Consider the following 26,834-nt stretch of genomic DNA (forward strand, 5'->3'; position numbering starts at 1 on the left):
ATTAGAATACTGCATAATATGTACAATCTGTATTTGTCAATTAGAAATAAAAATATACTAAAACTACCATTTTCATTACAAAGAAATGATAAATGTTTGAGGTGATGGGTATGCTATTATTAACATTTATATAAAAATATCATACTCATAAATATATAAAATACATAAATCATATATAAAATATCATATGTCAAATACCACACTCATAAATGTAAAATAAATAAAAAGTTAGAAATACGTTAAATTACATCAAAAAAAAAAAAAAGAAAGAAAAATGTCACAAGGAAAAGATCATACAACTTACTCCTCCAAATCCAAGGAGACTTAATTAGTCCCATCTAAGAAGGTCAAGGAAAGGCAAAAGGCAACTCTAGGTTATGGCTCTACCAGCTCACTCAGTTACTCTGCCGATAAAGTCAGCAAGTCCATGAGACAAGTTACTTTCACTAGCTTCCAAGATTGCAAACACAGAAAAACAAAATTCCCACTGGTACACCAGTGAGAAGGGGCAAAGGAGACAAGACTCCACCAACAGTGAGAACAGATGCCAACTAAACCTATCCCCCACCCTCCCATACCCTCTCACAAAAAAGTGACCCTAACAGCACAGGCCGGTTCCAGTTCCTCACAGAAGCAGTCTGGAACATGGCTGAGCGCAGGATCCACAATCTCATCTACCAGCTATTTGACCTTGGGCGAGGCATTCATATAACCTTTCTAAACTCTCTTCAACTCTCTTCTCTCTTGTCAAGAAGATTAAGTGAAAATGGCACAAATTCATCTGTAGACAGGCATTCCATACATATTTCTGAGAACCTAAGAGCCATTTCTTTTCTTACAAATAAACAAAACCTTACTTTATCACTTCATAGTACCCTACATAACAGCAAAGTCCTGGAAAACACACAGAAACATACTCTCCAGCAGAATATAAATCTGGTGCCAGCGATGGCCTCAATGGATTGAAACTGGGTAATGGGGTGGGAGGATCTCAGAAACTCTAAAACGAGTTATCTTAAACTGGCATCTGTTGGAAAAATATTTAAAGCTATAAAAATTATATCCTAAGTAGGAAACTTGCTCTGATGGACAGAACAAACATAGAGTGTTTCTTAATCACTGCCTGCAAATTTTCACAGCAAACAAGACAGAGCAATACTGCCTTCTGGTTACAAACGAGTCTTTCTTCTGATTGGAAGAAAGTTTTCTTGAAAGTTGAAAATTTTACAGTTCTTACTCTAATACTGTTTAATTCTTCCATAACTATTTATTGTATTTACTATGTAGAAATCATTAGGGGGGCTGGCACCGTGGTGCACTAGGCTAATCCTCCGCCTGCAGCGCCGGCATCTCATGTGGGCACCAGTTCCTGTCCCGGTTACTCCTCTTCCAGGCCAGCTCTCTGCTGTGCCCTGGGAAAGCAGTGGAGGATGGCCCAAGTGCTTGGGCCCTGCACCCGCATGGGAGACCAGGAGGAAGCACCTGGCTCCTGGCTTCAGATCAGCGCAGCGCGCAGGCTGTGACAGCCACCTGGGGTTGGTGAACCATTGGAAGGAAGACCTTTCTCTCTGTCTCTCTCTCTGTCTCTCTCTCTCTCTCTGTAACTCTGCCTGTCAAATAAATAAATAATCTTTAAAAAACAAATCACTGGGATAGATGACAGGGAGGAAAAAAAGATGGGTAAAACCAAGTCTCTTGTCTTACGGGGACATTAAAGTACAGAAACAATGTCAGCATAATATAAAAAGCAGTAAGCCAAATAAGACATTTAAAAATTTTTAAATCCTCTAGAAGTAAAAGGGTAACAATTTTCATCAGAAGGAAATGGAAAACTTTCCCAGTAGAGGTAACAAGTAAGCTGTACCTTTAAGGACTGCTTGAAATACGGCAGGAGAAGATGGTGTGCAGACTGAGGAAAGAGACTGAAGAATAAGATGGGACAGCAGAGCTATGTCTGGGAACACTGTGAGATGAGGCATACTACTGAAAAAGGGAAGTGGAAGAGAGCAGATCAGAAAGAAAACTGGTGAGACAGGAAAATGCTCATAACCAGGCACTTCAAAAAATTCATGAAGAGAGTGAGCATTGAGCCTAGGAGTGAAGAAGTCTATGCTCCATATCAGAGTGCCTGAGTTCAATTCCTGGTCCTGGCTCCTGCCCCAGCTTTCTGCTAATGGTTCAAGTAAGTGCATTCTTGCCATCCATAAAGAAGACCTGGAATCCGATCCTCGCTCCTAGCACTCGGGTCCCACCTATTAGGGACCTCTGGGGGAGGAGGAATGGGAGACAGGGACAGGGAGGGAGGGAAACCAGTAGATGCAAGATCTCTGTCTCTGTGTCACTCAAATAATTTTTTTTAAATTCATGTCTCCTTAGTAACTGGTCTCTTAGAGTTCCCTCTTGTGTTTGCATGCAGGCAAGCACAGCAAACTGGCTGGGGGAAGGGAAGTGGCTCACAGCACAGAGTATGCTCTGGGCAGAACTGCACCTGTAATGCTGTTTGCTGACCATCCTGTACTTCATGTACTCACTTTGTGTCTCTGTTAGAACCCAATGCTGTTTGCTGACCATCCTGTACTTCATGTACTCACTTTGTGTCTCTGTTAGAACCCAATGCTGTTTGCTGACCATCCTGTACTTCATGTACTCACTTTGTGTCTCTGTTAGAACCCAGGGTTGAGTCATTAATAGCCTCTGAGTGAGGGGATAAGTCTGGAAAAATTACTAAGGCCTCAGGGAAGGTTGCTGACACACAATCAAAGCTGGTACTGATGATGCTCTGAATTGCGAAGATGGATTCATGCCTGTGTTAGCTATGTCTGTCTTGACTTCAACCTTTGCTGCAATTAGAGGCAGGCACACAACTCTGTCAAGAAGAGATGGCAAGGCAGAAGGCACAGGTTCAATTAAACCACTTACCCAGCTTTACCACAGGAAATAATCATCTATGAACTGGTTTTATGTGGTTCTATCTCTCACAAGGGTCTTCCTCACTGGCATTACAGTAAACATTTTAAAAGGACTCTGGATCAAGAGGTAGAAGTGCATGTCCTGGTGTATCCTCAGGCACTAATGAGCTGGAGCCTATGCACAACTCATTCAGCTTCTCTGGGTTTCCTCTTGGAAACGGAGGGATCCAACTAGATGACACCATTATCCCTTCCCATTGTGAAATGTGGACCCTAATTCCTGAGATCTCATCAAGTTTTAAAGCTAAAACTAGGTAATTTAGCACTTAACTTTATTGAGCCAAAGATCTTGCAAAAGGAAAGATCTTTCCCTTTATTTCACAAATGATATCCACATGATGGGCAGCTCCTCCTGTGCAGGACCCACAACTGACCCATTTTTATATCCTCAAGTGGCTGGAGCATTGAGACAAATAAGCATTATTTTAATGAGTGAATAAATTTATGTTGACCATGTCTCTAACTTCCTTGCAACTGATATTCTTCCAGACCATGAGTTTTCCAAACTTTTTCTATTAAGGGCCACACAGTAAATATTTTAGGCTTGACAGGTTAAATGGTCTCTGTCCCATCTACTCAATTCTGCTGTTATAGTGTAAAAGCAGTCATGGACAATATGTAAAGGAAGAAGCATGACTGCGCTTCAATAAAACTTTATTTAGAAATATAGGCAGCAGGCTGCAATCATCTTGTGGACTATGGTTTGCCAACTCAGCTATATAAACAAATTTAACATATTAATTTGTTCATGTACATTTTAATGTAAGTATTACTTGAAATAGTTTCTTTGAGCAGAACCCTAGTCAAAATTCCAAGAAAGACAATAAGAAAACTGTAAGATAATACATCACGCCTGGTAAATCTGGAGCTTTGGATATTTCCACCTAATTCACTCTCTCTCTAAAGACCTCTAAAGGCCTCAGTTTAATTGTAGGGTTTAGTTTTTAATCCATACAGTAAGTTGGTTAAAATATACAATCCAAAGCTAGAGAACTCCATGATTTTAGTAACTGCTGGTTCTTCAGACAAGAATGCGCACTCTCACCATTGCTATTTAGTACATTCCTAGAAGTTTCAGCCAGGGCCATCAGGCAAGAAAAAGAAATAAAAGAAATACAAATTGGAAAGGAGGAAATCAAACTATCCCTATTTGCAGATGACAAGATTCCACATATATGGAATCCAAAAGACTCCACAGAGAGACCACTGGAACTCATAAAAGGGTTTGGTAAAGTGGCAGGGTATAAAATCAACACATAAAAATCAATAGTTTTTGTATATTCAGACAATGTCATGGTTGAGAAAGAACTTTTAAGATCAGTCCCATTCATAATAGCTCCAAAAAGAATTAAATATCCTGGAATAAATTTAATCAAGGGTGTCAAAGATCATACAATGAAAAATACAAAACACTAAAGCAAGAAATAGAAGACATTTAAAAAAGGAAAGATCTTCCATGTTCATGGATTGAAAGAATCAACATCATCTAAATATCCATACTACCAAAAGCAATTTACAGATTCAACACAACCCCAATCAAAATACCAAAGACATTCTTCACAAATGTAGGAAAAATGATACTAAAATTCATATGGAAACACAAGAGACCCTGAATAGCTAAAGCAATCATATACAACAAAAACAAAACCAAAGGCATCACAATATCTAATTTCAAGATATACCACAGGGCAATTATAATCAAAACAGCCTGGTACTATCAAAAAACAGACTTGTAGACTAATATAACAGAATAAAAACTCCAGAAATCAATCCATGTACCTACAACCAGCTTATCTTTGACAAAGAAGCTAAAAACAATCTCTGGAGCAAGGATAGTCTAACAAATGATTCTGGGGAAACTGGAACTCCACATGCAGAAGTATGAAACTAGACCCCTACCTTATACCTTTCACAAAAATCCACTCAAAATGGATCAAAGACCTAAATCTATGACCTGATACCATCAAATCACTAGAGAACATTGGGGAAACTCTTCAAGACATTGGCATAGGCAAAGACTTCTTGGAAAATACCCCAGAAGCATAGGCAAGCAAAACTAAAATTGACAAATGGGATTACATCAAGCTGAGAAGCTTTTGTACTGCAAAAGAAACACTTAGCAAAATGAAGAGGCAACTGACAGAATGGGAGAAAATATTTGCAAAACTATACAACTGATGAAAGGCTAACTTCCAGAATCTATAAAGAGCTCAAAGAATTCAACAACAACAAAACAAACATTTCGGCTAAGAAATGGCTGAAGGACTTGAACTGGCCAAGACACTTGAGAAAATGCTCAGGATCACTAGCCATCAGGGAATGCAAATCAAAACCACAATCAGTTTTCACCTCACCCCCGTCAGAATAGTTCCCATACAGAAATCAACAAATGACAAATGCTGGTGAGGATGTGGGGGAAAAGGGACCCTGGTCCACTGTTGGTAGGAATGTAAACTGGTGCAGCCACTGTGGAAGACAGTATGGAGATAGCTCAGAAATTTGAATGCAGACCTAACATATGATCCAGCCATCCCACTAAGAATTTACCCAAACCAAAAGAAATCAGCAAATGAAAGAATTATCTGTATCCCCATGTTCACTGCAGCATAATTCACAATAGCTAAGATATGGAATCAACCCAGATGTCTATCAATTGTTGACTGCATGAAGAAAACATGGTGTATATACACTATACAGTACTACTCAGCTGTAAAAAAAAAAAAAAAAAGAAAGAAAGAAAGAAAAAGAAATCCTGTATTTTGCAACAAGATGGATGCAACTGGAAGCCATCACACTTAGTGAAATAAGCTAGTCCCAAAAAGACAGCTATCATACGTTTTTCCTGATGGGAAGTAACTATTAGAGTACCTGAAACGCAATATACTGGAGTGAAATAGACATTTCAGGGTTCAATGATTGTTTATAGCCCATGTCTCTTCCATTGAGGAACAGTGTTGTTTTTGTTTTTTTTCCCCCTCTTCATACTATTTGCTGAATTTTTTTTTTTTTACTTAGTGTAGGGTTAACTGTATTATCATTAGGTAAACTGAAAATAGATCTTTATAAAAATTAAGAGTGGGAATGTGAGAGGGAGGAGGAGGAAGGCTTGGAGTGTGGGCAGGAAGAAGGGTATGGGGAAGTTTTACTATGCCCTAAATCTGTATATGTGAAATACATGAAACTTTGTATAACTTGAATAAAAATAAAAAAAACAAAGAACTGTTGGTTCCAAGCTAAATGTTTTTATTCCAAGTAGAAATTTCATCTAGAAAGAAACATTCATAATTTCTAGTCCACAGAAGAAAAAATTAGGAGCACACCAAGAAGTAAAAAAGTATAAGGTATCAGAATAAATTAACACATAATCTAATTATCAAAAAATCAGACACAAATCAAAATGGTTTAATATCTGAAAACTAGTTCCAGTATCATCTTAATTTAGTTGAAAATGAACATGAAAAGCCAGTAGCAAATATAAGTTAATTTACCTAGGCAGGATAGTGATATTAAGAATCAGATCATTTAAAAAAAAATCCTACAAAATAGAGGTTGTAAGATTTGATCTTAAATGTCACAATCTGTGATTAAAGGGGAAAAAAAAAATCTTACTTCTGACTTCACATTCCAAGCTTAAGGGATAACAGTTAAATCACTGAACTCTCTCACATACTTACACTTAAAAATCTGAAGCTTTTACTTTTAAAAGCTAAAGACCAGGCAGTATATAATAAACCAGATATCATTCATTAGATGGTAATGGTGATTTCATAATTTTTCCATTTTTATAGTAACTCTTCAAATCAAAATTTGGGATACAGAGTAAAAACTCTCCACTGTTAACAAACAACTTTCAAAGAATTACTAGATCAATTAAAATTCTATAATGCATCACTATCCACATTTATGAAACCCACAGAACTAGTTAACAGTTTTTGTTCATCATAAACTTACCAAACATTTGGCAAATTCTTTGTTTTCTGAAAGAAATCCATAACCTGGATGTACCTTAGGATTTTAAACAAAAAGCACTTTCAATTTTATCATATTGCAAATCTTTTATAAACATCATACAGAATGCTTTGATGTATTTACTCTAAGTACTTTATAAAGTAACTGTTCTTACATACTGATCACCACTAATTCCCATTTCTGGGTACAGAGTCAAATTCCAAAAAATTGTCTGTTATACTCAACTTTACACACACTGTCTTTGGCCTAGCCATAATCAAAGCCATAGACCTGTGCATCTTCCAGCCCACCTGCATTTGTTGGCATTATTCAACACATGCTCCCCCAGACCCTAATTTTTTCTGAGGCTAACTTTGACCTCAAGTTTGGAGAATTTCTCAGCGGCTAATGGGTCAAATAATTACGTAAAAGGAAACTCTGGAAAGGGGGATGAAAATCTCTAAATTTCCTCCTTTCTTTACTGTACCAGGAACTGCTATGTTCCAAAACCCAGGCTATTAAGCAAACATATTTCATTCCTGACAGCATTAATAAATTCAACCATTACAAATGAGCTCTTTCTGTGCCAGTGAACTAAAATGGAGGCTTAGTTTTACTTTGACTTCGTACTCTGGATTTTTTCCTTCTAGTGTCTATCCTTCTTGCCCTCCTCACTCCAAATGTAGCCATTCACAACTACTTCAGGCTCTCCACAGTACTAGAAGCCGAGTTTCACAGTCCTGTTCCAATTAAGGAAGTCTCAACTCTGCCACACTAGCCAAAACAATTTAGCTACTCCAATATTAGTCAGTGTTGAACATATTTCTAGTAAAACAATCTTGCTAAAATCAAAGTCAAATTTTTGAAAGAGCCAAAATCATAATCTAGAAATAGCTCCATGTCAGAGATTTTTAAATGCTGGACTGAGCTTTCTGAATACCGTTCAGAATTTAAATTACTTCATCATAGGACAAGGGTTTCATTCCATCGATTTCATTTTATATAAACATTCAACTAAAGACTGTATTTTGACAAGCCACAGTTAAAAGGTTGAAAGAGTTTTCCTTCATTAACTGTACTAATAAACTGTAAACATCTATAATATTGGTTCATGAATTCCGGTTTTTTATTTAAACATTCATCTTACTACAAGATTTCTTTCAAAAGAAACGTGAGCACTAATTGAAGCACTCCAGGCTAATTGCCAGTGTTGGCTGCTTCCACCCAATTTTAGAGATAACTCCATGTAGTTTTTAAGCATTATATGTAATTAGTTCTCTGATATTTTAAAAAAAAAAAAAAACACTCTTCCAGATGTCAAAAACTGTTTATATCCTAGGATTCTCCTTCATTCAAACAGAATATCAGGTAAAGACAACTAATCACTTAATCATGTAAGTTATGGGCATTTTACTGATACTAACAAACTAAAATAATTACCAATGCACTGTTTTTATTTCTGAAAATGTATCTAGGTTCACATAATTTTTAAATGATTGAAATAGAATTTAAACAGGGTCTGCTGAATTTTTGTAACAGAATTTTTTCTTTAATGCTCATATTACACTGAAGGGGTTAATACTCAAAACTAATTGGGATTTCTTTTTTTCTTAGTAAATTTGGAAATGAACTGAAACTGCTCCCTGGTGTGAAAGCTGAATCCAGCAGCCACCTGCAGGATCAGCGACCGACACTGCCAGATGCTACAAAGCCTTTGATTTCCAGTAGCGAATTCGGCCACATTTAACTCATGTGACATGAACTAACTGCAACAGCATTTTCAATCATTCTTTCTTATTTTTTTTTTTTAATACAAACTCTAGCTTTCTGCTCACTACATATGAAACAGCTGCAGCAGATAGATTCATTCAGACTCACAGCTTGGGCCCTGGTTTTCTTAATGGCTTCCATGATGGCATCCATGTTGAGGTAGCTTTTACTGGTGGGAGCTGGGCCAACACAGACGGCCTCATCCGCCATTTTCACGTGAACCTGAAGAGACAAATCTCTGCATTAACAGATGCTCCCAACAAAAAGAATCACCATCACCTCCAAATACACACAAAACTCTCATCAGACTGCCTTATCATTTTTAGAGTGCGATTTTTCTTTCAAACATGCTCTAAAAACAAAGCAACATAAACTCAGGAACTGTATTACCCACGACTTCATTTATTAAGCCTAATTCTAATGTCTGATCAAATGATTTCCATAATATCCCACACTTACTTAAGTAAAATCACAGCAAACAACTTCAGCTTCCTATTCTGTTCATCTGTACATAAATCTGTTATCAAAAACTATCTTGTTCCATGTCGCCAGAGTTGCCCAATATTTTACTAACAAGCAGTCATGCCTAGTTCTAAGCAAGCTCCCCAGGAAGTTGGGATAATTAGAAGGACTGAATGGAGGGATGCAGCGAGTGTCCCTGCACAGCATCAGGTCAGCACCAGGCACAAATTAAAGCCCAGTACTAAAGAGTTCAATATCACAACACATGAACCAGAAAATCTTGAGAATCATTTAAATACTCTCACATTCGATCCTTGCCTATTTCACATTTATTCCTAAAAGAACTGGTACATGTATTTAGTTCTAAATCTACTCAAAATTCAGGAATGTATGTTCCATTTTTAAACTACTTTATAATGTTTTAAATTTATTTTTGCTGGAAAAAAAACAACAACAACAACAACAACAACAAAGGCTAGGCATTCAACGTGGAAAGAGTAAGTTCCCTAGTTCTAAAAGGAACTTATTGTTTTTAAATGATGAAAGGATTAGTGTATTTTTAAAAGGCTCTTTCTAACAGTTTAGAAAACTCTGGATCATTTTAGAATTATTTTACAAAAAGGATACATAAAAATGGAGGAGAAACACATACCTGAACATGTGTAAATTTTCCCTCTCACAAAAACATTCTTAAGATAGCAAATACTCAAATATATCTGTTATAGTCCTCAGTTGTGAAGAAATTTTGAAAAAGAAATATTGTTTTAAATGAAATCTTAAAAACAAAACTAAAAAGCAACCTTGTAGAAAGCTCAGGTTTTTATTATCAATTCAATAAACATTTTCCAATGAAATAAAAAATTATATTGTATATTGAAAGGAGAAAATGTGTACTCAAGGAATTTATAGTTCAATATTTTAATATAAATACTCAAACATCTCTACTCTTCAACTCCTTTAGCAATATAAATTGCCAGGAAAGGCAGCCAGGCTCACAAAGGTCCTCCAACTTTTCCTCTGTCCAAAGTCAAGCTCTCTCCCTTGCCTGGTTGATTCCAACCTCAAGTTGCTCTGCTGCCCTAGAGCAGAATGCCCTCCTCTACCATTCTCTGTCCATACAATTTTGTTGTGCTGACTGTGGCTTTGTTTTTTTATTTTGCTTTCTGTAGGAAAGAAATTGAATACTTAATGATCCCTTAAAAGAACACATTAGCCAGGTGTGGATAAAGTCTTCATTTAAGGTTATAGCCACATTTATTCTGTATTTTTTATTTCCCTAAGGTATAACCTATTATTAAAGATGCACTTAAAGTTTCACTTCTACCACTGGGTCATTCCCAAGCACTTCAGCTTGGGATGAATCTCCTTTCATCTGAACTGATAGTACTTAGAGCAAATTTTGGCATTTAATCACATCCTACTCAGCCATTTGGTTTTAACTGCTTCGCAGACTGTCTGCTACAATTTACAGACTCTCCTCCACCAGGTCACAAGGTTCCAGACAGCACAGACTGTGCCTTACACTCTTTCTTTCATTCTCCCTAACAAAATGGTATGTGCTAAAAGCTATTCACTCATAGACACATTTGGATGGTAATTTATATAATAACTTCCATTACTAAATGTTAAAGCTATTGTCTAGAGGTTGAAAAAAATTACTTCAAATCACTTTCTTTGAGGTAAAAATCTACACCTAAATTAAGTCTTCTGAATCTTAGCAATACCTATGCCAAATGACAGTTGTTCTGGAGGAAAAGAAATTAAGGGCTGGTGCCACAGCTTACTAGGCTAATCCTCCGCCTGCGGCGCCGGCACCCGGGTTCTAGTCCCAGTTGGGGCGCCAGATTCTGTCCTGGTTGCTCCTCTTCCAGTCCAGCTCTCTGCTGTGGCCCGGGAGGGCAGTGGAGGATGGCCCAGGTCCTTGGGCCCTGCACCTGCATGGGAGACCAGGAGGAAGCACCTGGCTCCTGGCTTCGGATCGGCGCAGCATGCCAGCCACAACGCACCAGCCATAGTGGCCAGTTGGGGGGTGAACCAACAGAAAAAGGAAGACCTTTCTCTCTGTCTCTCTCTCTCTCACTAACTCTGCTGTCCAAAAAAAAAAAAAAAAAAAGGAAAGAAATTAAAAGACACACATGTGAGTGTTTACATGTCCAAAATTTTATAATACACATGCATCAAAATATAAAAAAATGTGGATTTCAATAGTATCTTGACATTTTTACTCCCAGTCTTTCCTCTAAAAACAATTTTATAACAATGGAATATACTCAAAAAAATACTAATACTCAAAAAAATTCATGGAAAACTGAATTACAGGGTAAGTTTAGGGAGCACCTAGCCTAATGGGTAGGATACCCACACCACATACTAGAGTGCTTGGGTTCCATTCCTGCCTCTAACTCCTGACGCCAGTTTCCCACTAATACAGAGCTCAGGAGGCAGCTCAAATGCAGAGCCCAGTGATGGCTCAAATAACTGGCTTCCTGTTATTCATGCGGGAAACCTGGACTGAGTTCCTGGTACCTGATTCCAGGCTGAGCCAAGCTCTAGGTGTTGCAGACATTTGAGGAGTGAGCCAGCAGATGAGAGTACTCTCAATCTCTCTCCTCCCTTCTTTCTCATATACATAAGAAGCATTTATTTTTGGCCGGCGCCACAGCTCAACTGGCTAATCCTCCGCCTTGCGGCGCCAGCACCCCAGGTTCTAGTCCCGGTCGGGGCGCCGGATTCTGTCCCGGTTGCCCCTCTTCCAGGCCAGCTCTCTGCTGTGGCCAGGGAGTGCAGTGAAGGATGGCCCAAGTGCTTGGGCCCTGCACCCCATGGGAGACCAGGAGAAGCACCTGGCTCCTGCCATCGGATCAGCGCGGTGTGCCGCCCACAGCGCGCCGGCCGCAGCGGCCATTGGAGGGTGAACCAACGGCAAAGGAAGACCTTTCTCTCTGTCTCTCTCTCACTGTCCACTCTGCCTGTCAAAAAAAAAAAAGAAAAAAGAAAAGAAACATTTATTTTTTAAAAAGTTAAGTTTATTGTGGTACAAAACATTTTGAAATCCATGCATAGTTATTCCATAATAGGCATTTTCCATAGACTGAAAAATTCTCATATATAAAATTATATCCTTTTGTTTAATTTTTCTTTAAGATCCATCTTATTTATTTATGTTTGAAAGGCAGAATGGCAGAGAGGGAGAGAGAAAGAGATCTTCCATCCACTGGTTCAAATGGCTACAACAGTTAGGGCTTGGGCCATGCCAAAGCCAGGAGCGAAAAACTGCATCAGGGTCTCCCACGTGGGTGGCAGAGACCAAAGTACTTGGGCCAACATCCACTGCCTTCTCAAGTGCATTAGCAGGGAACTGGATCAGAAGCAAGGTAGCCAGAACTCAAATCAGTGTTCCAGTATGGGATGACAAGTATTGCAAACAGCAGCTTAACCTGTAAGCCACAATGCCGATGTCCTTGCTTCATTATCTTAATAAACATTTTTCTTATAGTATCATCAACTCTTTGTAAGCATATTAAGAACTAGCTCAGAGTCTACCATTTTAGTAAGTAAAATAATATTGTTCTAGTAAATAAATTATACACCAAAGATAGGTCAGAACTGCTTACAAACTTTACAGAGAAGGGCTAAACACTAATCATTTCTCAAGGATGGTTCCTTCTACAGGATGACTTCAGACTGCTCATGGGAAACGACTGGGGCAGCTATTGTGGTAGAGTGAGTTATATACAGCCTCCTGGGACACGAGCATCCCCTATCCATAAAGCCTACCAATTCAGCTTCTTGCTAACTGTGCACCCCAGGAGACAGAAGAAGGTGGCCCAAGTACTTCTATCCCCACCAGGCACATGGGAGATCCGGAGGAGTTTCAGGCTCCTGGCTTCAACCTGACCCAGTCCTGGCTGTTGTGGGCATCTGCGAAATGAGCCAGCAGATGGCAGATACATTTCTCTTCTCTGTGTGTCATTCTGCCTTTCAAATAAATAAAACTTAAAAAAAAAAAAAAAAAAAAGCTATGGGTAGCTTTCAAACATTCTTTTGCTCAAAATACTTGTCTTTGAATTCCATTTTCAGACAAACTTTTTAAATTACCCTTGTATTTCTCAGAAACAAATCATACTTCCAGAGGAAGAGTAAATGCACACATCTCAGCAGGACCACAGGGTGCCTAGGGTCAGTACCAGCAAAAATTCTGGGTAAAGCGTTTCCTTTGACATCTCAGTTCTCAAGGAGACACTGAGGGGTCCACCTGGAAAGGCTAGTTCAAAAACCCTTTGAAACTCCAATTCCAATTTTCTTGTTATTGTTGTACTAAATGGGTATAGTGCTTTATTGGGTTTAATGACAGAAAACAAAAGCAGGACAGATGCTGTTCTGAAGAATGAATAAATATTGTTCAAGCTGACTAGTTATACTTCAGCTTCAAAAACCCAATGCTTAAAAATACAAATTATTTTTGATATATTTTAATACTCAATGAAAAACATAACCATCATGGAAAGTCTAAGCTGAGGTAAACTCAACAATTAAGTAGGATTTGCTGGCTCTGCTTCAGAAAGGAAGATATTTTAAGCACTAATGCTAAGCAATGCAGTCTCCATAAACTTTTCCGTTCTCAGAAATGCACAGAGGTCTCTGAAGCAGATTATTAGTTTCTGCAAGCATTTACGGTTTTATATTTTGAACTTTTTTATTTTTTAAAGGAAAATTACTTGTATCAGCCTGTGATTTTCCAAATAATGAGCTAGCAGAACAAAGGCTGTTTTTCAACTTATAGGACTGAAAAAAATCATCTTCCTTACTGACCTTTTAAAAGTAATTATAAAAGTGCAGATTTGGATAGGTTAAAATTGTGTCTGAATTTTAAAACTTTGAATATTAATAGAAAATTTCATATTTATCAAATATGCTTAAAATATTACACATTTTCCTTATCCTTTTCAAATACATTGCATTTTCATGCTAAAAAGTACCAGGCCAGAGGCGGGCATTTGGCCTAGTGGTTATCAGTTAAGACACCTGCAACCCATGTGGCAGTGCCTGGGCTGGAATCCTGGCTCCATGTAGGTTCCGGCTTTCTGATAATGTGTACCCTGGGAGGCAAGAGTGATGGCTCAGGTTCTTGGGTTCCTTCCACCCACGGGAGAGACCCAAGGTCACAACTTCAGCCTGGCCCAGCACCAGCGACTACAGACCTTTGGGGAGTGAGCCAGTAGACAGCAGTTCTATGACTATCCTCTGTCCATCACTGTTTCTGTCCCATATGTGTCCTTCTCTCCCTGAGTCTCTTTCAAATAAATAAAAAGTTCATGGAAATGCATATTACTAAAGAAAATAAACTATGTATGGGTTTTAACTTTTTGGCACCAAGATAAACACATGTTTTAATTCCGTTTCTTCACAGACTTTGTGGAGTACCTTCATAGACTCAGAACCCAACAGTCTGAATGCAAGTTTTCCTACGCCTTCTTATGTAGCACAGACTGAGAAAGACAGGGAAGACAGCACCTCCAGACGCGCCTCCTCATGACAGGCCTGGAGATCTTTGAAACCCAACACACAACAATTTCTGTAGTCAGGAGGGTACTACTCACCATGACTTGTATTTTCCTTCAATGTATGACACTGGCTAGCCTAGGAGCATTATCACATATAGACCAGATGTGTGCCTTGCCTGAAAATACCAATGGCTTACAAAACCTGGCCAGACCTGAGCTCCAACAAGTCTCCAAACATTCCCAACAAATGAACATTACCTTAAAGAATGAAATGTTAAAGAAAAGAAAGCCAACTGACTCAACCCTAAAGAACTGAAAAAAGTCATTTTCAAACAACCAGAAGAAATCCTATTTCTTGAAAAAAGAGGAAGAACTCTTCTTCCTATTTTATACAACATGTCTAACAAGACAGATGTAAGTTTCAAACACTAGCTAGCATTCTGACATATCCTTCCCAGAAAGGCAATTTGATCCCTAGAAAACAAAGAATGATTTTTCTGCTAAGGCAGTAAATATTACATTCTCTTTGATTCTATTTTGTAAAACTACATGACATATTTATTCATGATTATTTTGGATGGTAGAATTAATGATTTTACTATTTTTGTACTGTGGTAATTTTCAAAGTGGTAAAGCTAAAAATTACAAGGGGAAAAAAGGAGAACAGGTGCCAGTTGCAAAACTCCCAGGCCATTTTCTACAAACACAAAAGAGAACTGATCCTGAATCAATCCTGGAACCAAAACAAAGGCTTTTTTCAGTCTTTGTCTTGCAAGGATGTATTTCTGAGGATATAGTAAACAACAAAAGAATGAAAAGCAGCAGGACCAGAACTATATTCTCATACCACTGACTCCTTACAGAAGCATCAAGGGAGAGAGGGGAGGGGTAGAGGGAGTAAACAGACACCAAGTGTCAAGTAAAACCTTAGTGAAAGTCATGTCAATGGAGCAGATGGGTGCCCAGACACAATAAAAAGGATTGTGGAGTATAGCAGGGGAAGAAACGCAGGAAGTGTGGATGGGGGCAGGGGAGGGGAGACTGTTGAGGCAGTCAAATGCAAAGGCTGGGAGAGGCAGGATGATAGCCTGGAAATGGTTTGTGCTGGTTAGTTTTATCAGCTTAGGAAAAACTTGAACAAATGTCTTGAGAAGGAAAGTAAGAACCTAAACACAGCTCAAATATGAAGTGATTCAGACTAAGAGGCTTTGACACACATCGGGTGGAGCCAAGTGACATGGAGTGGGCAATGGAGGCAAACGGATTAGAGGTCATCTTCTCTCAAACACATAATAAATTTAAGCCAGGCTTTAAAGCAAAAAGGGAAGAAAGCTTGGTGTACACTCTAAGACAAGTCCCCAAAACCCACTCCCCCATCATCATGCTGCCGTGCCGCTCTTGTAGGAAGTCTAGAACCACCAATGCAAAGAAAGCAGCAGGGAAAGGAGTATTCACTTCCCTCTAAATAGCAGGAAGCCACCAAGAAGGAGTATAAATGCAGGTGGGTTTACAGACTAGCTGCGAATTGAAGGCTCCGTCCTTCTGTGCTTTCTATTTCACATGTGAAACAGAGACACAATTGCCTTGTGACATAATTAGGGAAAGAGGGAGAATGGAGAAGGTTGGAAATGGTACCTGGGCAGGGAATAGCCAACCAGCTAGACAAAGTAAGTTAAGACTGCCAGGGAGGGGCCAGCTCTGTGGCATAGTAGGTTACACCTCTGCCTGTGGTGCCAGCATCCCACATTGGTGCCGGTTCCTGTCTCAGCTGTTCCACTTCCGATCCAACTCTCTGGTAATGACCTGGGAAAGCAGCAGAAGATAGCCCAAGTCCTTGGGACCCTGCACCCATGTGGGACATCTGGAAGAAGCTCCTGGCTTCAGATCAGCCCAGCTCCAGCTATTGTATTTTAGCAGATGGAAGACCTCTCTCTTTCTCTCTCTCCCCCTCTCCCTCTCCCTCTCTCTGCCTGTAACTCTGCCTTTCAAATAAATAAATAAAACTTTTTTGAAAAGAAATACAAGAAAATCCAAAGTAGTTTCCAGATAAAGTCGCAATTCTTGTCTGATAACCATCTTCTGTGAAAAGGTCATTGAAACAGCTGGCTCCTCTTATGAGTTAAGCCATTGCTTACAGCACCAGCAATTCATATTCTGTGCAGGCTAGAGTTCCGGCTGCTCCACTTCTGATTCAGCTCCCGGCTAATGTGCCTGGGAAAGTAGCTGAAAATGGCCCAAGTCCTTGGGCCCCTGCCACCCATGTGGGAGACCTGGAAGAAGCTTCTAGCTCCTGGCTTCGACCTGGCCTAGGCCTGGCCATTGTGGAAATTCGAGATGTAAACCAGCAGATGGAAGATGTGTGTGTGTGTGTTTGTGTGTTTTTTTTGTGTGCGTCCTTCTCTCTCTGTAACTCTGCCTTTCAAACAAATAAATCTTGGGGAAAAAAATAAAAGGAAAGAAAGGTCATCCAAGGGAGATCTAATAATATTCCAAAGACAAGATTCTTATACCCTTGTTGGGAGAAGGGGTCCAGCAGGATGTCATCATCAGGCTATTAGGGAAGTACCCATATGAATGAATAACGTCATCATCAGAGGAGTGGGTTAGTTGTTGTTTAGTGAATTTATTTTGAACGCTAACTCAGCTCTCCCACCCTTATTCTCTGGCAGGCATATATTCTCTCGTCCTGTCAGTGTCCACCATGGGATGACATAGCAAGAAAATCCTTGCCAGATCAAAGCCCATCAACCTTGGATTTCCCAGCCTCTAGAACTGCAAGAAAATAAATTTATTTTCTTTACTAATGTGTATTATAAAACTCACAGGAGGAACAGGCATGTAGCCCAGCAGTTAGGATACCCAACATAGCTCCCGATTCCAACTTTCCATCAATGCTGACCTTAGCAGACAGCATCAAGTGAGTCTCTGCCACCCACATGGAAACACGGGTTGAGTTCAGGAATCCTCTCTTCAACCCTGCCCATCCACAGTTGCTCCAGGCATTTGCAGAGCGAACCAGAGATGGGAGGTCTCAATCTACCTCTCCACCTGTCAAATAAATTTTTAAAATATTTTAAGTGCATGGTAAAATTGAATTAAAAGATAATTCGCATTTTTTCAAAAACTTTTTGAGGACCTCACATACAGCTTACCCAGTCTGTGGTATTCTCTCTGCCAAACCCAAAACAGTTTACGACTGCAAGCAACCACTGGTGACTACTGTGGGACTCCCCGCTTCCTGAGGACGGCACTCCTTTGCTTGCTGCTCCCAGTAAAGGGTGTCAAATCCTCAGCTCAAGCTGAGCAAGTTTCCATAGGTCTTACTCATTTCTGCACATATTGCAAGCAAGGTACTGAATGTCCTTTGTTCCAAACTATTTACAAGAGTGTTGCCACAGCAAACAACCTTGGAAGAGTGTCTGCATGTGGTACAAATGCTTAGAATTCGTTATAAAAGATTCATTAGGGTTGGGCACTTGGCACAGAGGTTAAGATGTCATTGGAGAATGGAATGGGAGAGGGAGCGGGGGATGGGAAGGTTGTGGGTGGGAGGGAAGTTATTGGGGGGGGGAGCCACTGTAATCCATAAGCTGTACTTTGGAAATTTATATTTGTTAAATAAAAGTAAAAAAAAAAAAAAAAAAAAGATGTCACTTGAGATGTCCACATCCAATATGGGAGTCCCAGTGTTTGAGTCAGTTCTGCTTCCGATTCAGCTACTAGCTAATGTGCATCCTAGGAAGCGCAGGTGACGGCTGAGTCCTTGCCATTGATGTGGTAGACTCGGAATGAGTTCTAGACTCCTGGCTTGTGTGACCACTGGGGAATGAACAATGGATGGCAGAGACACTCTCTCTCTCTTTCAGATAAGATAATACTAAACATGAAAGATTAATTAAATTAGAAGAATCCCTGAAACTCAGGGTTTCTCTCCAAAACCCAACCCACTATATATGTAGGCATCATCTGACCTTCTTCATATAATCCTGTAGAATTATGATTTGAGCGACTAGAGTAAAAATGCTCATGTCTGACTCCTGTTACAGCTGTGAGTAATAAACTGTTCCTTGTCTCTGACCAGAGTATTCTAACTTCTATCAATATCCATGAAACGAGGAAAGACTAACTCAGGGCCAGCACTATCGCGTAGAGAGTAAGGCCACCACCTGCAGTGCCAGCATCCTCTATGGGTATCAGTTCAAGTCCTGGTTGCTCCACTTCCTATCCAGCTCTCTGCTGTGGCCTGGGAAAGCAGTGGAGGATGGCCCGAGTCCTTGGGCCCCTGCACCCATGTGGGAGACCTGGAGGAAGTTCCTGGCTCCTGGCTCTGTCTGTTGCAGACAACTGGGGAGTGAACCACCGGATGGATGGCCTCCACCCCCACCTCTCTGTAACTCTGCCTTTCAAATAAATGAATGAACCTTAAAAAAAAAAAAAAAAAAAAAACCTAACTCATTGGCGAGTAGATTAAAATCTCAGACCATTCACAGCTCCTATCAGCCCTGTGTTCTTTACCTGTGACACAACTCACTGCATTTCTGGTTACTAAATAGGTCCATCACATCACCCTGTAGGACCTGGGAGGAGGCAACCAATGCTACCATGCTAATATTCCTAGTATTTGCTGCTCTGAGAGAAGGAAGCTATCTTGTTCTGATCCATGAAGTCTTCTTGTTTACTTTCAGCATGAATGGCGTTGTAGCAGGTTTAACTATTTACAGCTTCTGTAACACAGAATACATTTTCTGGCAAATTTAACTATCTCAGTTATTTTTTCTTTGTGTCTTGTTTATAGGCAAGAAAGGGGGAAGAAGAAAATAGTAAGCTATATAACCTGGATGCTACAAGAAAACTGAAGGTCACTGGTAACTGTTCATGGCAAACACCGCTGATGGATGCACTAAGTGACCATTCTAACACATCTCCTAGGTGACTTAGCTCTAGTACAAAGGAAAGAAAGGAAGGAAGCAAGCAAGCAACCTGGGATTTGGCACCTCAGTTAAAGCACCGCCTGGGATATTTGCCTCCCATATCAAAGCACCCAGGCTGGAGCTCAGGGTCAGCTTCCCTGGGAGGCAGAAGTGATGGCTCAGGGAGTTGGGTCCTTACTACTCATGTGGGACACCTAGAATGATTTCTGGACTCCTGAATACAGCTGGCCCAAACCAACCTCTTGTGGGCATTTGGAGAGGAAGCCTGCAAATGCACGATGTCTCCTTGTGTGGATGTGTACATGTGTGTCTCTGTGTTTAAAATAAAATTTTAGGCCGGCGCCGTGGCTTAACAGGCTGATCCTCCGCCTTGCGGCGCTGGCACACTGGGTTCTAGTCTCGGTCGGGGCGCCGGATTCTATCCCGGTTGCCCCTCTTCCAGGCCAGCTCTCTGCTATGGCCCGGGAGTGCAGTGGAGGATGGCCCAGGTCCTTGGGCCCTGTACCCGCATGGGAGACCAGGAGAAGCACCTGGCTCCTGGCTCGGATCAGCGAGATGCGCTGGCCGCAGCGGCCATTGGAAGGTGAACCAATGGCAAAAGGAAGACCTTTCTCTCTCTCTCTCTCTCTCTCTCTCTCTCTCTCTCTCTCACTGTCCACTCTGCCTGTCAAAAAAAATAAATAAATAAATAAAATTTTAAGAAGAGGGACTAACACTGTGGTGTGAGGGATTAAGCCACCCCCTGTAATGCAGGCATCCCACATGGGGGCTGGTTCTAGTCCTGGCTGCTCCACTTGCAATCCAGCTCCCTGCTAACTCACCTGAGGAAAACAGCAAAGGATGGCCCAGCTGCTTGAGCCCCTGTACCCACATAGGAGACCCAGACTAAGCTCCTGGCTCCTGGTTCTGCCTAATCCAGCCCAGCCCTGGCCATTGTAGCCATTTTGGGGAGTGGACCAGCAGATGGAAGATGTGTGTGTGTGTGTGTGTCTGTCTGTCTGTCTCTCTCTCTCTCTATATATATATATATATAATTCTGCCTTTCAAATAAATAAAATCTTTAATTTTTTTTTTTGACAGGCAGAGTGGACAGCGAGAGAGAGAGACAGAGAGAAAGGTCTTCCTTTTGCCGTTGGTTCACCTTCCAATGGCCGCCGCGGTAGCGCAGGAGCCAGGTGCTTCTCCTGGTCTCCCATGGGGTGCAGGGCCCAAGGACTTGGGCCATCCTCCACTGCACTCCCTGGCCACAGCAGAGAGCTGGCCTGGAAGAGGGGCAACCGGGACAGGATCGGCGCCCCGACCGGGACTAGAACCCGGTGTGCCGGTGCCGCTAGGCGGAGGATTAGCCTATTGAGCCACGGCGCCGGCCAAAATCTTTAAAAATTTTTAAGAAGAAAACAAAAAACCACCTTCCTCAGACTCCCTTGCAGTTGTCAAAGTATGTATCTGTGGCCGAGGTTCCACCAATGATGCATACCCAGATAATTCACAGAGGTAAGAGTAAGGTGATGCAGTAACCCTGTAGGCAAACTATATCGCAGGACAACCACAGACGTCAAGACATAAGCTCTCCTAGGGCAGCTCTGGAAGAACTTCTGAGACCATCCTAGGGTACCACCATTGCAAAGTGCAGTCAGGAATGGAAGCAGGGCTTGTTCTGGACAGAACTGCCTTTCCTGACTGGGTTGTTCATGGTCCTCTGCCCATCCTGGAGATCCTGTGAACTACTTTACATGCATTACAACTGAGGTCAGCAAACCTTTTTCAGTAAAAAGCTACACAGTAAATATTTTAGGTTTTGTGGAACAGTCTCTATTAACACTACTCAATTCTATCTCTACAGCACAAAAGCACACAGGCTGGACATAACCACATGGGTACGACCATGATGTACTAAAGCTTTACTTATAAAATAGGCCAGGGTCACATTAGCCTACAAGTGCTCCAGCCCCTGCCTTAAAAATGCTTTTCTGGCTTCTTTGATGGAGGGATAAGTCTGTTGCTGGGTGGCCAAAGCTGTCTCTTGTTCCATCTGATAGCTATCATTGCCAAGCAGGTACTATGGGGCAAGAAGCTGGTGGCCCTGTACTGCGAAGGTATCAAAATTTCTGGAAATTTCTACAGAAATAAACTGAAGTGCTTGGCCTTCCTCTACAAGTTGATGAACCCATCCTGTGGTCCCTATCTTTTCAAGCCATATTGTTTGTCTAATCATGAAATGCATGTTCTCTCACAAGACCAAGCTGGCCCTGGACCACCTCAAGGCATTCAATGGGACCCTACAACAAGCAAAAGCAATGGTGGGGGCTGGCACTGTGGCATAGCGGGTGAAGTCATCGCCTGCAGTGTTGGCAACCCATATGGGCACCAGTTCGAGCCCTCGCTGTTCCACTTCCGATCCAGCTCTCTGCTATAGCCTGGGAAAGGAGTGGAGGATGGCCCAAGTCTTTGGGCCCCTGTACCCACATGGCAGCCCCAGAAGAAGCTTCTGTCTCCTGGCTTCGGATCAGCATACTTCCGGCTGTTGCAGCCAACTGGGGAGTAAGCCAGCAGATAGATAGACCTCTCTCTCTTTCTGCCTCTCCTTCTCTCTATATTTAACTTTGACTTTCAAATAAATTAATAAATCTTAAAAAAAAAAAAAAAAAAAAAAGCAACGGTGGTTTCTGCAGTCCTCGAGGTTGTGTGAATGAAACCTATAAGGAAGTCTGACTACCTGGAGTGCCTGGCTCGTAAGGTTGGCTGGAAGTACCAGGCAGTGACAGCTACCCTGGAAGAAAAGAGGAAGGAGAAAGCCCAGATCCATTACCAAAAGTAAAGGCAGCTCATGAGGCTATCAAAGAAGGCCAAAAAGAACATAGTGAAGAAAATCAACAAATTCACAGAGGTCCTTAAGACTTAAGTGGTCCTTAAGACTACTGGTCTGAGCACAAAGAACACTTTATTATTCAAAAAAAAAAATAAAATAAATAAATAAATAAAAGAAACACTTTTCTGTCAAGATAACTATGTCAGTCAGGGTACTCCAAGGATCAATGGGAATAGTCAAATATATGAGTATCTGATCCTGTGAGAAGAACTGAAGCAGAGGGCCCGCACTGTGGTGCAGCAGGTTAATCCTCCACCTGCGGCACTGGCATCACACGTGGGTGCTGGTTCAAGTCCCAGCTGCTCCACTTCTGATCTGGCACTCTGCTATGGCCTGGGACAGCAGGAGAAGATGGACCAAGTGCTTGGGTCCCTGCACCCATGTAGGAGACCCTGAAGAAGCTCCTGGCTCCTGCCTTCAGATCGGCGCTGCTCTTGCTGATGTAGCCATTTGAGGAGTGAACCAGCAGAAGGGAAGACTTTTCTGTCTCTCCCTCTGTCTGTAACTCTACCTCTCAAATAAATAAATAAAATATATAAAAAAAAAAGAGAGAGAGAGAGAGAGAATTGAAGCAGGATATCTTGGCTCAGTGCTACCCACTGCAATCCATACAAGAATGCACTGCAAGCCACCACCATGCTTAGACACCTACAGAAAGGCTTCAGTTGTGTGGTCAACAATCAATTTGACAAGTTACTTGAAGACGAATTGGATCATTTGAAGTGCTGATGGCAGCAAAGAACAAGAAAAAAGACTTTAGTACAAGTAGCATTCAGGATCCTGGGACCAACTTAGGCTGTGGTCCAGAACAACTCCAAAAAAACAGGTAAATGGCCACATAAAGAATATCGGAGGGGTCAGGGCTGTGGCACAGCAGGTTAAAGGCCTGGCCTGAAGTGCCAGCATCCTATATGGGCACTGGTTCTAGTCTCAGCTGCTCCACTACCGATTCAGCTCTCTGCAATGGTCTGGGAAAGCAGTGGAAGATGGTCCAAGTCTTTGGGCCCTGCACCCATGTGGGGGATCTGGAAGAAGCTCCTGGCTCCTGGCTTCAGGTAGACTCAGCTCCAGTCATTGCAGCCATTTGGGGAATGAACCAGCAGATGGAATACCTCTCTCTGCGTGCTACCTCTCTCTGTAACTCTGACTTTCAAGGAAATAAAATAAATCTTCAAAGAGTTCTAGGAGGACCACAAGAACACATTGATCCCCAGCGCTGGCACAGTTCACAGAAAGAGGAAACATAGTCACTCATGACACTCAGGAAAAAAGGAATAAGAAGAAAACTTGATCAACAACTCAGGATGAAGGGGAAACAACTGAGAGAACACCAGAAAGGCAATCACCTCGTGAATCAAGATTTGAAAAAGTCATGTGAACAAGGGGAAAGGGAGACAGATTTTCAGATGGGCCTATCACCGAACAACCTGCCCAAGGATATGGAATGGGCCGAAGAGATGGAGCTGATGCTCATAGCACATAAGAACCTGATAGGCATAGTGGAAGTGACAGATCTGGCCTGAACCAAGAGAACAAATGTGGAGGTAGCAGATCAGACAACAGGGGAGCTGCCAAATATGAATTACCTGACTTAGCTCACACAAATGTGGCTGAGAATACCCAAAGGCAGACACGTAAAATAACAAGAATGAAGTGGAAAAAGTGAAGAAAGAGGGTTCAAAAGAGAGAACATGGGATGAAGGGAAGGCAGTTCAAAGACTGGGCAAAAGTAGAATTTAATATCTAAAAAACAATGGAAGGTGGTGTTGGTCTGTAGAAGGAAGAATTTGCTCTTCAAAAATCAGAGTAAAGAGGCTCATGCTAAAGATTCAGTGGTAGATCATCATTTCTAGAAGCCAGTAAATGACACATCTCAGCTGGAGAACAAATTCTGGAGACCTAAGTTACCCAGAATATGGTGACAAGGGAGGGCAATGAGAACACAAATGTGGCAACATAACTGACAAGTCAATGGCTACTGCTCCTGGTGTGAATATCTCAGAGGCGTTCCCAGGTAGACTTAACTGGGTGTCATGACAACCCTGGTTCCTTTATGGATCCTCCTGTTCAAAGCTTTTGCATATTTAGAGATCCCAAATGATAACAGAATTAAAAAAAAAAAACTATCATTTGTACCATTTGCAACTAAAGACAGAATTTCATCTGTTGGCCAGCGTCACTGTTCACTAGGCTAATCCTCTGCCTGCGACGCTGGCTCTCCGGGTTCTAGTCCCAGTTGGGGCACCGGATTCTGTCCCGGTTGCTCCTCTTCCAGTCCAGCTCTCTGCTGTGGCCCGGGGAGGCAGTGGAGGATGGCCCAGATCCTTGGGCCCTGCACCCACATGGGAGACCACGAGAAGCACCTGGCTCCTGGCTTTGGATCGGCGCAGCGCGTCAGCCGTAGCGGCCACTTAGGGGGTAAACCAACGGAAAGGAAAACCTTTCTCTCTGTCTCTCTCTCTCATGGTCTAAACTCTGCCTGTCAAAAAAAAAAAAAAAAATCTTAAAAAGAATTTCATCTGTTTCTGAAAATGAATTTCTATGCTATACAGAATTAACAAATACATCAATTTTGTATTTTAAAAATTATTGAGGGGCCGGCGCTGTGGCGTAGCTGGTAAAGCCACCACCTGCAGTGTCAGCATCCATATGGGCGCCAGTTTAAGACCCGGTTGCTCCATTACCAGTCCAGCTCTTGGCTATGGCCTGGGAAAGCAATAGAAGATGGCCCAAGTCCTTGGGCCCCTGCACCCGCGTGGGAGACCCGGAAGAAGCTCCTGGCTCCTGGCTTCGGATCGGCGCATCTCTAGCCATTGCGCCCAACTGGGGAGTGAACCAGCAGATGAAAACCTCTCTGCCTTTCCTTCTCTTTCTGTGTAACTCTGACTTTCAAATGAGAAATTAAAAAATCTTAAAAAAAAATTGACAACAGGAATGTTTTCAAAATTTTCAGAGGATATGCATTCCTCATTAACATTCTTTTAAGATTTATGCATTTATTTGAAAGTCAGTTACAGAGATGGGGGTGGGTTGGAAAGGGGAGAGAGAGAGATAGCTTCCATCTCCTGGTTCACGTCCCAGATGGCTGCAACAGCCAGGGCTAGGCCATGCTGAAGCCAGGAGCTTCCTCCAGGTCTCCCATGTGGGATTCAGGGACTCCAAACACTTGGGCCACCTTCTACTCTTTTCCCAGGACATTAGCAGGGAGCTGAATCAGAAGCAAAGCAGCCAGGACTCAAACTGGTGCTCATATGGGATGCCTGCGACACCACAGTGTCTGCCCCTTCTCATGAATATTTTTTTGTATTGCTGCTTGCAAACATGCATTTCCAGTCTTGAAATACAGGTGCGGACCAATTTAAAGTTTTCACTTCAGTGATGCTTTTTGATTAAGAATTTAGATGTTCTCCAACTACTAACTGGTTTTAAATACCGGACATAATACTGGTTTTAATACATGCTTTACATTTTCACTCCTGATCAACTTCAGAGTATAAACTTGGATTTGTCAAAAAACATTTTTCAACTTCTTTTGATAGTTGTTATAAATGTTAAATATTTTTATACTGAAATATCAACACTTCAACAAATTCAAAGCACATCAGTTTATTAACCAGGCTCATTTTATACCTGATTCACAATTTCAACTATATTTACTTTTTAAATGTGTGATTTTCTCATTTTTTTTTACTGTCTTTTTTTTTTTTTTGAGATTTAAAAATATTTATTAGAGTAAAAGACCTCCAGTCAGAGTGACATGGAAGGGGGCTTCCAAGAGGGGAAAAAAAGAAACATTTACTTTCTCATTTTTAAAACTGAATAGAGGCCGGCGCCGTGGCTCAACAGGCTAATCCTCCGCCTTGCGGCACCGCACACCAGGTTCTAGTCCCGGTCGGGGCACTGGATTCTGTCCCGGTTGCTCCTCTTCCAGGCCAGCTCTCTGCTGTGGCCAGGGAGTGCAGTGGAGGATGGCCCAAGTGCTTGGGCCCTGCACCCCATGGGAGACCAGGAGAAGCACCTGGCTCCTGCCTTCGTTGGAGGGTGAACCAACGGCAAAGGAAGACCTTTCTCTCTCTCTGTCTCTCACTGTCCACTCTGCCTGTCAAAAAAAAAAAAAAAAAACTGAATAGAAGGCCAGTGCTGTGGTGTAGTGGATAAAGTTGCCACCTGTAGTGCCGACATCCCATATGGTCACTGGTTTAAGACCCAGCTGCTCCTACATCCACGAGGGAGACCCAGAAGAAGCTCCTGGTTCCTGGCTTCAGATGGGTGTAGCTCTGGCCATTGCGGCCATCTGGGGAGTAAAACAGCGGATGGAAGACCTCTCTCTCTCTCTCTCTGCCTCACCCTCTCTGTAACTCTGTCTTTCAAATAAATAAAT

The 26,834-nt window shown here is 41.6% G+C and overlaps 1 protein-coding gene and 2 pseudogenes across 1 annotated transcript in view; 2 read left to right on the plus strand and 1 right to left on the minus strand.

Annotated features, from left to right (window-relative positions):
* The window catches only part of PCCA (propionyl-CoA carboxylase subunit alpha), a 433,859-nt gene that overhangs the window by 345,676 nt on the left and 61,349 nt on the right, over nt 1-26,834 (minus strand). The window contains exons 5-6 of the mRNA XM_062193969.1: nt 8,796-8,909; nt 6,921-6,974 (exon numbers count right to left, since the gene is read on the minus strand). Of these exons, the coding sequence (XP_062049953.1) occupies nt 6,921-6,974; nt 8,796-8,909 (168 nt within the window). The remainder of the gene's footprint in view (nt 1-6,920; nt 6,975-8,795; nt 8,910-26,834) is intronic.
* LOC133762534 (large ribosomal subunit protein uL13-like) lies at nt 16,282-22,486 on the plus strand (annotated as a pseudogene).
* On the plus strand, nt 23,707-24,490 carry LOC133762535 (SERPINE1 mRNA-binding protein 1-like; annotated as a pseudogene).

This window comes from Lepus europaeus, chromosome 6 (assembly GCF_033115175.1).
Source record: "Lepus europaeus isolate LE1 chromosome 6, mLepTim1.pri, whole genome shotgun sequence".
In the NCBI taxonomy this organism is placed as follows: domain Eukaryota; kingdom Metazoa; phylum Chordata; class Mammalia; order Lagomorpha; family Leporidae; genus Lepus; species Lepus europaeus.